At 42.7% G+C, this 12,816-nt stretch overlaps 1 protein-coding gene across 1 annotated transcript; it reads right to left on the bottom strand.

Moving 5' to 3' along the window:
- Positions 1-11,297: 11,297 nt before the first annotated feature.
- LOC121536328 (gamma-crystallin M3-like) lies at positions 11,298-12,215 on the bottom strand. The gene is made up of 3 exons (XM_041843604.2): positions 12,160-12,215; positions 11,781-12,023; positions 11,298-11,657 (listed from the first exon to the last, which is right to left on the bottom strand). Exons 1-3 carry the CDS (start codon positions 12,169-12,171, stop codon positions 11,358-11,360), a joined length of 555 nt encoding a protein of 184 aa, XP_041699538.1. The 5' UTR covers positions 12,172-12,215; the 3' UTR covers positions 11,298-11,357.
- Between the last annotated feature and the right edge of the window lie 601 nt (positions 12,216-12,816).

Below are 12,816 nucleotides of genomic sequence, written 5' to 3'. Positions count from 1 at the left end.
CGAGTGAGGCTGAATAATCCAGGGAACAGAGCGGGTGGCGTGGATGGGTTGTTGAGGGTGCAGTGGTTGGTCCGGTACTGGCTCGGCAGCCGCCGACCATCAGGCAGAGGTTGGGTGAAGGTTCCGGGTGAGAGACTGCAGACAGAACAAAACGGAGGTCAGTACACAGCAAGTCAAAAAGGTGCAAAACAACAAAACTAACACTAATGGCTCAGAGACTGATACGCTGACAAACATACTGTTCATGGCTAACGATCCGGCAGGAACTGGATGTTGGGCCAGAGCCTAAGAAGGGTGATGATCAGGACCAGGTGTGCAGATTGCTGATGGGATGCAGGTGCGGAAACAAGAGCGCTCCCCGGAGCGTTCCCGAACCCTCGGGAAACTGGAGATTACGAACAGGAACACTAGTCACCAGACAGGACCCGACTCAGACAGCCGGGATCGTCACAGCACAAATGTGTTTAAATCCCTGTTAGTGGGGCTCCCGAGTCGCGCAGCGGTCTAAGGCACTGCATCTCAGTGCTTGAAGTGTCACTACAGACCCCCTGGTTCGATTCCAGGCTGTATCACAACCGGCCGTGATTGGGAGTCCCATAGGGCGGCGCACAATTGGCCCAGCGTCGTCCGGGTTTGGCCGGTGTAGGTGTAACAGGGTTATATTGGTGATTCCCCTTGCCACTTTATTGTTAAGCCAATGGGTTTTTGGTTTTGTCTTGCCTTCACCTACTCAACATGGCATCTTATTGGCTGGTTGGCGTAGCTTGCTTACGAGGGAGGATGTTTCAGTCAGAATCGTCACAGTGAACAAGCACCAAACCAGCGGTAAGTTGTTGGTTGCAAAGCACTGTACATCAAAAGTGATTTTTATACTCCCAAGTGATGATGTGAATGTATAATTTATATACATTTGTTTGTAAATGTTATTCGAACATCACACATAAGATGCAGCGTTTTTTGGTGAATATTTGTTGTGCATTTTGTTGTAGAGAATTCCAGCTAATACTAGCTAGCAACTTACTGTGTCTGGTGGGGGGTTTGTATATTTTGTGCAGTGCGTGAGTGCAGAGTTGGATGGTGAGCCGTGCATTGCATGACGTGCAATTTTGTGCTTTTCCTATCAGGTACATTGTTAAAGATATTATATTGTAATTGTATTATTTTGGTAACTACATGCCCAGTGAACAAGCACCAAACCAGCGTGCGTGAGTGCAGAGTTGGATGGTGAGCCGTGCATTGCATGACGTGCAATTTTGTGCTGTTCCTATCAGAATAAAGCTCCATGACTGGTGTTACAAGATGGAGTTCGTGTTGATCATTGATTGTACACAATGCAAGAAGAGTGCTGTTACATAGGCCGTCATTGTAAATAAGAATTTGTTCTTAACTGACTTGCCTAGTTAAATAAAGATAAAATAAAAATGTCTCCTTTGCCAAGATAATCCATCCACCTGACAGGTGTGGCATATCAAGAAGCTGATTAAACAGCATGATCATTACACAGGTGCACCTTGTGCTGGGGACAATAAAAGGCCACTCTAAAATATGCAGTTTTGTCACAGAACACAATGCCACAGATGTCTAAAGTTTTGAGGGAGCGTGCAATTGGCATGCTGACTGATGGAATGTCCACCAGAGCTGTTGCAAGAGAAATTAATGTTAATTTCTCTATCATAAGTTGCCTCCAACATCGTTTTAGAGAATCACAACCGCAGACCACGTTTAACCACACCAGCCCAGGACCTCCACATCCGGCTTCTTCACCAGCGGGATCATTTGAGACCAGCCACTCGGACAGCTGATGAAATGGTGTGTTTGCACATCTGAAGAATTTCTGCACAAACTGTCAAAAACCGTCTCAGGGAAGCTCATCTGCATGCTCATCGTCAGTAGGCAAACGCTCACCTTCAATGGCTACTGGCATGCTGGAGAAGTTTGCTCTTTATTGAGGAATCCCGGTTTCAGCTGTACCGGGCAGATGGCAGACAGTGTGTATGGCATTGTGTGGGAAAGCGGTTTGCCGTTGTCATTTTGTGAACAGAGTGCCCCATGGTGGCAGTGGGGTTATGGTATGGACAGGCATAAGCTACATACAACGAACACAACTGCGTTTGATCAATGGCAATTTGAATGCACAGAGATACTGTGATGAGATCCTGAGGCCCATTGTCGTGCCATTCATCCGTCGCCATTACCTCATGTTTCAGCATGATAATGCACAGCCCCATGTCGCAAGGATAAGTACACAATTCCTGGAAGCTGAAAACGTCCCAGTTCTTCCATGGCTTGCATACTCACCAGACATGTCACCCATTGAGCATGTTTGGGATGCTCTGGATCGACGTGTACGACAGCGTGTTCCAGTTCCCGACAATATCCAGCAACTTTGCACAGCCGTTGAAGAGGAGTGGGACAACATTCCACAGGCCACAATCAACAGCCTGATCAACTCTATGCTAAGGAGATGCGTCGCACTGCCTAAGGGAAATGGTGGCCACACCAGATTCTGACTGGTTTTCTGATCCATGCCCTTTCCTTTTTTTGTGGTATCTGTGACCCACAGATGCATATCTGTATTCCCAGTCATGTGAAATCCATAGATTAGGGCCTAATAAATTTATTTAAATTGACCGATATCCTTATATGAACTGTAACTCAGTAAAATACATTTTTTTGTGCATGTTTTGCTTATATTTTTGTTCAGTATTGTATCTAAGTACAAATTATTGTGGCACTATATTTGGGTACTCTACTACTTCCTTAATTTAACTGAACTTCCTGCTACCACATGGTACCCAGTAATACTGGATATCAATCAATTTGTCATGCCTGCTCCCGCTCCCCCTCCCTTTACACGTGCATTAGATTATTAGAGTATACGGTGTGTGTCTGACATTATTATATAAGTGTTATGATGAGTTTCTGGTATTGAGAAGTTCAGGATGCAAGAGAGTATGGTACACAGATGGAGATTTGGTTCAGTCATTATTTAATGGTTACAATAATGGATTCAATGACAGGTGGTACGGACATAGCCTCCTGCCATCTGAATGACTTCCATACAAAATCTCTCAGTTTATATAATGCTCTCCGGATCTACTTCTGTCCAACATCTGCCAACCATCATTGAGTGTCACTCATCTACCACCATATCATCCACCTACTTGGTATCGTGTGGCACCCTAGCCAGGCCATTCCATCACGTACACCTTCTAAGATTATCACAAGTGGCCCCCAATCTATCTTGGCACACTGACCTTCTGTCCCTAACCCATGACACCAATACCACATGGCGTGTCCTTGTCCTCTGTCCCACATACAGCTTATGGGTTTTACATACATTAATGAATCTTATATCACAAATCATCATAACAATAAGTAAACAAAGCCGTAGACTATTTTGAACTAAGAGTAAGTGCTAACAAAGTAACAAGAAGCAGGCCCCTAAACAGTAAGAGGACAATAAGAAACGTAGGCTATTTTTAAGAAAACAAAAACAGTTATGAAATCCTATGTGCAACTATAACACATAGATGAGATTTACTTGACATGATGAGCGAGACATACTGTAAGAACGATACGTTTTAGGTTGAACCTAACCACACTGAGGATGTGTTATGATGAGTTTCTAGGTATCAAGTGATTACGAATGTAAGGATGTACTTAGACACTTTATAGACAGTTAATGCAAATGTTTAATGATCGGTACCGGGTTCGTTACAACAATGACCAGAGCTTTGCCCCTTTGGTGTTACGAACTAACTTGAACAAAGAAGACACTCTACCTTATATACCCTTTATTACCCTCTTACTGGCATACTTCTGGTAAGTCTCCATGGGCACTCCCTGTCTTTGATGTTCATCACTCTTTACCCAAAGTCAGTATCCTGTCCATCAATCATGCTATCCTAAACATCAGTAATCTCCTTTGACATAATGGAATGTAGACTTCATGGCCCCAAACCACTTATATAGTAACTCTACCTCTGTCCTCACAATACTATGACATTTCATCATTACAGGATGATTATAGTTGACAAGGCAGAGAATGTTGGCTAGCTCCGATATGGCCCGCTTAACCCCTTAGACTCTGCTTCTCAAATGAACATGCAGATGAACATGCAGAGGGTAGTGCGAATGGTCCAGTACATCACTGGGGCCAAGCTTCCTGCCATCCAGGACCTCTATACCAGGTGGTGTCAGAGGAAGGCCCTCAAAATTGTCAAAGACTCCAGCCACCCTAGTCGTAGACTGTTCTCTCTGCTACCGCACGGCAAGCGGTACCGGAGCGCCAAGTCTAGGTCCAAAAGGCTTCTTAACAGCTTCTACCCCAAGCTATAAGACTCCTGAACAGCTAATCATGGCTACCTGGACTATTTGCATTGACCCCCCCCACCCCCTCTTTTATGCTGCTGCTACTCTGTTTATTATCTATGCATAGTCACTTTAACTCTACCCACATGTACATATTACCTCAATTACCTCGACTAACCGGTGTCCCCGCACATTGACTCTGTACCGGTACCCCCTGTATATACAGTGAGGGAAAAAAGTATTTGATCCCCTGCTGATTTTCTACGTTTGCCCACTGACAAAGAAATTATCAGTCTATAATTTGAATGGTAGGTTTATTTGAACAGTGAGAGACAGAATACATTTTAAAAAATCCAGAAAATGCATGTCAAAAATGTTATGAATTGATTTGCATTTTAATGAGGGAAATAAGTATTTGACCCCTCTGCAAAACATGACTTAGTACTTGGTGGCAAAACCCTTGTTGGCAATCACAGAGGTCAGACGTTTCTTGTAGTTGGCCACCAGGTTTGCACACATCTCAGGAGGGATTTGTCCCACTCCTCTTTGCAGATATTCTCCAAGTCATTAAGGTTTCGAGGCTGACATTTGGCAACTCGAACCTTCAGCTCCCTCCACAGATTTTCTATGGGATTAGGGTCTGGAGACTGGTGTAGTGTATTAAGATTATGACTATTCTAGAGGAACAAAGAGGGGATGTTTATCTTAGTTCAAAAGTAGCCATTTGTAGGGTGACGCCCCAGGGGAGACAGGTGATTGGACAGCAGAGGGAGCAACCCATATTTTTGCATTGTTTATAAGTATATGCTGGACGAAGAAGAGGTTAGAGCAGACATTACAATTCGAGGACACTGCTCTCCGGGTGTCATGACATCCGTCACTTATGCTGAAATCTTGTGATATGAATAAACTTATCATCAAAGGTTAAGTATGAGCGGACTCCTTTGTTTATCAGCAATAATTGCCAGCATTTACAATATACTACACTGGCTAGGCCACTCCAGGACCTTAATGTGCTTCTTATTGAGCCACTTCTTTGTTGCCTTGGCTGTGTGTTTTGGGTCATTGTCATGCTGGAATACCCATCCACGACCCATTTTCAATGCCCTGGCTGAGGGAAGGAGGTTCTCACCCAAGATTTGACGGTACATGCCCCCGTCCATCGTCCCTTTGATGCGGTGAAGTTGTCCTGTCCCCTTAGCAGAAAAACACCCCCAAAGCATAATGTTTCCACCTCCATGTTTGACAGTGGGGATGGTGTTCTTGGGGTCATAGGCAGCATTCCTCCTCCTCCAAACACGGCGAGTTGAGTTGATGCCAAAGAGCTCCATTTTGGTCTCATCTGACCACAACACTTTCACCCAGTTCTCCTCTGAATCATTCAGATGTTCATTGGCAAACTTCAGACGGGCATGTATATGTGCTTTCTTGAGCAGGGGGACCTTGCGGGCGCTGCAGGATTTCAGTCATTCACGGCGTAGTGTGTTACCAATTGTTTTCTTGGTGACTATGGTCCCAGCTGCCTTGAGATCATTGACAAGATCCTCCCGTGACGTTCTGGGCTGATTCCTCACTGTTCTCATGATCATTGCAACTCCACGAGGTGAGATCTTGCATGGAGCCCCATGCCGAGGGAGATTGACAGTTCTTTTGTGTTTCTTCCATTTGCGAATAATCGCACCAACTGTTGTCACCTTCTCACCAAGCTGCTTGGCGATGGTCTTGTAGCCTATTCCAGCCTTGTGTAGGTCTACAATCTTGTCCCTGACATCCTTGGAGAGCTCTTTGGTCTTGGCCATGGTGGAGAGTTTGGAATCTGATTGATTGATTGCTTCTGTGGACGGGTGTCTTTTATACAGGTAACAAGCTGAGATTAGGAGCACTCCCTTTAAGAGTGTGCTCCTAATCTCAGCTCGTTACCTGTATAAGAGACACCTGTGAGCCAGAAATCTTTCTGATTGAGAGGGGGTCAAATACTTATTTCCCTCATTAAATAAATTTATAACATCAATTTATAACATTTTTGACATGCGTTTTTCTGTATTTTTTTGTTGTTATTCTGTCTCTCACTGTTCAAATAAACCTACCATTAACATTATAGACTGATTATTTATTTGTCAGTGGGCAAACGTACAAAATCAGCAGGGGATCAAATACTTATTTCCCTCATAGCCTCCCTACTGTTATTTTATTTTACTGCTGCTCTTTAATGATTTGCTATTTTTATTTGCTATTCTATTTTTTACTTAACACTTTTTTTATTTTCTTAAAGCTGCATTGTTGGTTAAGGGCTTGTAAGTAAGCATTTCACTGTAAGGTCTACACCTGTTGTATTCAGCACATGTGGCAAATTACATTTGATTTGATTTGATGCAACCAAATAGTGAAATAAAATTATGGGGAGTCAATATGTGTGTGGATAACTAAGTACAGCTTTGCCCGACTGAAACCCTCATGCTCTGCAGAATCCACACTGTGGTGTATTGACTGCAAAATGTACACACCTTTAACACACAAAAACATCCAATACCACATTTCATTACATATGGGTGTATGTGTCAAAGTCCATGTCCAGCTGTGTGATGACCCTGAATATCTTCCTTCTGAGGGCCTCTTGGAACTTGGAGACTGCAGGATGAGCAAACTTCAAGCCTTCTTGTCTCACCCTGGACGATCCTGAAGGATCCAGCCACTTGCTCATCTTGTTGTTTGTGACTGTGCCGTCGGAAAGCTCTCGGTATGCAATTTGAATTGTAAGCAAATTGTAGTTGAGAGACTCATCAAGACAATCATAATTTCTTCAGACAAGTAAATTACCTCAATTTCTTCGTCAGTGAGGGCATCAACGCCAAGGTGGCAGTGGAGAGCAAGTGTTCTGGAAAATACCAATTAATAAAGTTCATTATTTTTTATTGATCAAACGTATTCCAATTGCAAATATTATGCATGAACTATGAGGTGGACTCCAATTACATACATGTTGTATGTCATCTTAGTCACAACATACTTGGCCAGAGACGCGGCATGGTATCGACGAAGATGCCACAATGCTGACTCATCGAGATCCTGTGTCTCCACCACAAGGCCGTCAACCTCAAGTTCTGCCATCTGTAACACATAAGCAGCAATATGATTGAGTTGAATATCTTAATTCAGACGCTTGGTTCAGAACCTGGAACACACAGGTTGTGTATTTAAATAAGGTGACGATTTACGGAGCAGACATCTGAGCCTGGCGCCATTGTGATGGGTACACGACGGTCCATTCACTCAGATCCCAGACGTTCCTGAAGGCATTGCTGCAATAAAATACAGGATTTTGTTATGTAGCCCTTTACACTCGTACCCAGCAACCTTTGCAAATGTTTTGTTGTCTGAGTGAGGGAAATGCAGTAAAGGACATGTATTTTGAAAGATGAGATGATACGGATTATAATACATACCGCTTTGATGTCATACAAGCAAGCCAAACACCCATGAGTCCAATATCATAAAACTAATGTCAAACACAGTCACCATTTATGATCTCTATGTTTGATGTACAGTTACAAGATGACATGGCACCATACCCTGGGTTGTTCTGAACAGAATGAACATATGTTTGTCTATTGTGAAGAAAATTCACTGTGGCACACGCACAGTGGCGATTTTAGCATGTAAATCTTGGTGGGGCAAACTCCCCCACATTTTTTTTATGCATGCCAGCAAAGCCACTACACTACACAACACAACACTAAACAATATATTAATTGCACTATAATGGTGACAAACGGTGCCCACAAACTGTTAGGACCTACATAAAGCTGTCCCAACAGCAGAGTCCCAACACCTTACCACTGCTACACCTGGCTATCAGCGGAGCCTTGTCCGGCAGCAAAACTGTTAATTTAGCCTCATTTACTGCCTTAAAAAAAAACATCACTGATATGGCTGACTTGCTTAAACAAATGTGGTTTCTACTGACAATTGAGATGTACAAACTATGGCATAAGGGGACGAAGAGCGGATAAGAGACAATCCGTAATTTCGATTAAGACATAAATGAGCGAGCTAGGACGGACGTAGTCAATATAACTATTTGTTCAGCACTTTTTAAATGTACAGCGACAGAATTCTTCTTACAGTATTCTCCCTGTACACCAAGTCAGAACCGTAGTAATAATAAAGGGGGCATATAAGCAGACAATGAATTCTCTTACAAAATTCGATGATGACATGTCTCTAAAACAGGCTATAGGCTAAATGTGCACCACCAAGTCAGAACAGTAGGCTAACTTATGAGGGGAAAAGGGACCAAATTATTAGGGTGAGGCACATGGGCTACTAAAAGCTTACTACACAACATACACTTAATATTACTTTCTTAGCTACAGTATACATATCTACCTGAAATATTACATCATTTATGCAGCAGCATACAAGGCATTTTTGGACTCACCTTGTTGTGCTGTGCTTACTTGAACAGGAAGGTGGCGTGGCGGTCCTTCGTGGCAAATTTTGTCATCAAACATTGTCATCAAAGTCTGGCATTCTCTGGATTTATGGTACTTTCAAGACAACTGGGAACTCTGAAAAAAACAAGGTTGAATCATGACATCAGTGATCTTCAGGTCGGAGCTCTAGAAAAAGGGCAGAGTTCCTGACTTGGAATTCTGAGTTGGATGACCGTTCAAAACGTATTTCCCAGTCGGAGCTTGTTTTATCTCATGAGACCTTATGCACCAGCCATTTCCAATGACATGGAAATGAGTCTTCAACGTGTCGCATATATCATTAAGTGGACATGCACCCAAAGGATGTAATCTCAGGATCAGCTCCCACACACTGAAGAAGAAGGACCTTATTGTTTGTCTGAACATCCTGTTTGGGTTTAGAGTTTATAAGGATTAAATACCTTCGCAAATAAATGAGGTCAGTCATGGTTAGGGCATACTGGTTACCAGCCGGTTACCAGAGAACACATAGTACATTAGATATAACAAAGGCAAACACTCTTCATCTTAATTCATAATAACAGCAATATGCACAGCATATAACGGGTTGTTTGGATCCTGGATGCTGATTGGTTGATAGCAGTGAGTTATAGCACCACAATCCCTGCATTCCACGGGTAATGCCTGTTAACAGTTCCATTAGATTTATCAATGTGCATCCACTATCCCACAGGCCAGCCAGTCAATTTGTAAACTTCTTCTCCCCTGGAAAAAAGTGTCTAGACAATATTTATTATCCATGCTACTAGCCTAGCATTTGGCTTGGTACAGCGGGGGTTAATATAAGCCTACCTGACCTATGCAACATGTTGCTGTTTTTTTGTTTGTCATCTCCATCGTGCCATGTATATGAACGTGACGAGACTGACAGCTTCTCTGATCCAGGCAAATTCATTTATCAGGATCATTATTATAATGGCTATATCCAAAGAATTGGCAATAGAAACAAAGGTAAAACAAATGAAAATGCACACAGTTTGCTGTCATTTCAGCTGCTTGGTGTGATTGTGTTACACTGTAACGCTGAATTTCCGTGATACGGATTGAATTGGCTAGCTAGCAAAGGAGAAGTAATGTTAGCTTGTGATTAGTTGTGACTGAGAAAGATAGAAAGTTAGCACTTACCTTGTAGATAGTTTCTTTCAGCAGATGTTCACAGGTTTAGTTTTGAGATAGCAGTCTTGAACAAATATATGCATTGTCTTTCGAAAAAGTAGAGCCAAATCTTTGCAATGGCAAACAATCTCCTCACATCAAACCCTCAGCACTTTGACGAGCGAGTCCAGATTGGCAGATGTAGCAAATGCACATGCCCACAGAACAGTTTTTCGAGGTCAAGGGATGGTGTGAGAGAGAAGCATCCGCATGAGCTCAGCCATCCACACAAAGAGACGCGCGTGCTGTGAGACATTTTACAACGTGATGTCACAATCAGAACACAATCAGAATGATTGGGAACTATTTCACGCGGGGAAGAGTTTTTTTTTACAGACAGCAGTGATGAGTACAGATGGAAACTCTGTTGGTAGATAAAAAGGTCTGCAACTTACCATGAGGTATTCTAGTTCAGGTGAGCAAAAGCTCTAGACTTACTTCACACTTGAAGCAGCGCACCAGTTGTTGTTTACAAAGAGGCACACCCCTCCCCCTTTGGTTTTGCCTGAGTTTTATGTACATATCGCCCGTCAGTCAAGTTTCTGAAAAGCATATCATATTACTGCTTTTCACGTCCCGTTGGAAGGAAACTATCGAACGGAGCACATCCATCTTGTCCTCAAGTGACTGGACATTTGCCTAAAACGGAGGGGAGTGCCGGACGATTTTCTCTGCTTCTAACAAGGACTCCAGCCCTCCTCTCTCGTCTTCTCTTGCAGTGCTTGGATAGCCCGAACAATGCCGTAGGGTCTGGTGTAAACAAGGGAACAGCTGAGTCGGAGTTGAAGTAGGAGCCGAAATCGAGGTTGAAGTCAAGGTCGAGTTGTAGTTCAAAATTACTTGGCAGTCATGGGTGATAATGGTGTGAGCTTTCTGTACAAAAAAGTAAGGATAAACACAAAAGAAGTCACAAAATAGCAAAGTGGGGTTGGAACACGTAAGATGTCGACCATCTCTGTCGGCGCCATCTTATTATTCTTCACTTCTTACGTCTATAGTTTACAAATATATATATTGTGTTGTTGCCTATATGGCTGATTATTATACAATACAACAATACAATAATTATTATAACATACAACAGTAAATAAATGAGTTGTGAAAACAATTTGCTTAACAATGTACACTAGTGTTGGCATTCCTCCAATAAAAGTGCACAGTAATACATGTGTATTTAGATCTGAAATATCACTGGATGTTACTTTACATCGAGCATACTATATATCTATTGTACACAATCATATCTACACAAAAACTTTGAAATGTAAGTATTGAAATAGTGAAATCCTTAAACATGGAGTGCGCTCAGTAAAATAATCACAAAACAAGACAATGTAGCAGTTTCAAAAGTTGGAAATAAATTTAATATACAATTTTCATAAATATTTGAGGAAATTACATAGTCATGTTGTCCATGATACGCCTCATGCTCATGAACCTCATGCCACCGCTCATGCCTCCCATTCCCATGCCCATCTCTCTGAAGCTCCTGTACTCTCCAGGCCTCATGTACATCTGCCTGCCTCTGAAGTGGGGCTGCTCGTACATCAGCCAGTGACCGTCCATCACGTTGCAGGACTGGCAGTCGGACATACGGTAACGATCCATAATGGAGTCACAGTCATCCATAATCTCGTGCATCTGACCTCCGAAGTTCTCCCTCTCATAGATCCTCATCCTGAAGTTTCCACGGTGCTGTTAGAAGGAAATAACAGGTTTCATTGATCAGATAAATTACATATAAACTTGTGTAATATGAGAGTTTTATTTTCAATGACAAGATTATTCTATTTTAAAGATGAAATATTTTCAACCTACCATGGGGATCATGCGGCTGGACCTGATGCAGTCATTCATTCCCATCATACGCTGGTAGTCGGAGTACTCTCCCCTCTTCATGAAGTACTGGTTTCCCATGAAGTTGGGGCGATCGTAGACCATGAAGCAGCCACTCTCAACCCTGCAGGAGTGGCACCTGCTCAGGTAGGAGGACATGTCAGGGCAGTCCTGGCTGGTCTCATAGGAACGACCCTGGAAGTTCCTGTCCTCGTAGAAGATGATCTGAAAATACAAAATAAAACATTTGTAAATATTATTACCAGAGAAATATATTGAAAGATATTGCGATTGTAATCGACTAAACCAGCCATTATTCAATCATTAAACTTAAAACTGTAGGCTAAAACACTGTGCTTACCTTGCCCATCATGGTTGCAGTTGTTTCTTTGAGCTGTGCTGTTGCTACACTGATGTCCTGTCTGTGTTAACCCTTACTTTTATACCTGACCAAACCCAAAGAATCTGTGGGCCCCATTGTGTAAACCCCTGACCCAGCAACAGTATAGAGGCCTATAGAGTGCTGAAGTGCTTTCGCTACATTTCCATGTGACTCGATCCCACGAAGACTTTAGAATGGGCTTTTCCATTGAGAAGTCAATACAACTAAGCTTTTGGAAGTAGTATACAATGGTCTGTTTTACATATTTCAAAACACTCTAGGTATTTAGTGAAACATTTTCAGTGAAAGTGTTATTTTGCTTTAGTTTGTTTTTATGCCATAGCCGTGACATAATCCATAAGTCTTTCAAAACAGCTTGAATTTTGGTTTCATGGGTCGGTTGGTGACTGTGTATAGTTTTAAGTCATTTGGTACATACAATAAATGCCAAGAAATTATATTATCTTAATAGTTAAGAAAATATTATCCCGAGTGGCGCAGCAGTCTAAGGCACTGCATCGCATCGCAGATCTGGGTTCGATCCCGGGCTGTGTCGCAGCCGGCCGCGACCGGGAGACCCATGAGGCGGTGCAGAATTGTCCAGCGTCGTCTGGGTTAGGGGAGGGTTTGGCCGGC

This window comes from Coregonus clupeaformis, chromosome 23 (genome assembly GCF_020615455.1).
Source record: "Coregonus clupeaformis isolate EN_2021a chromosome 23, ASM2061545v1, whole genome shotgun sequence".
In the NCBI taxonomy this organism is placed as follows: domain Eukaryota; kingdom Metazoa; phylum Chordata; class Actinopteri; order Salmoniformes; family Salmonidae; genus Coregonus; species Coregonus clupeaformis.
This window is presented reverse-complemented; position numbering and strand designations above follow the sequence as displayed.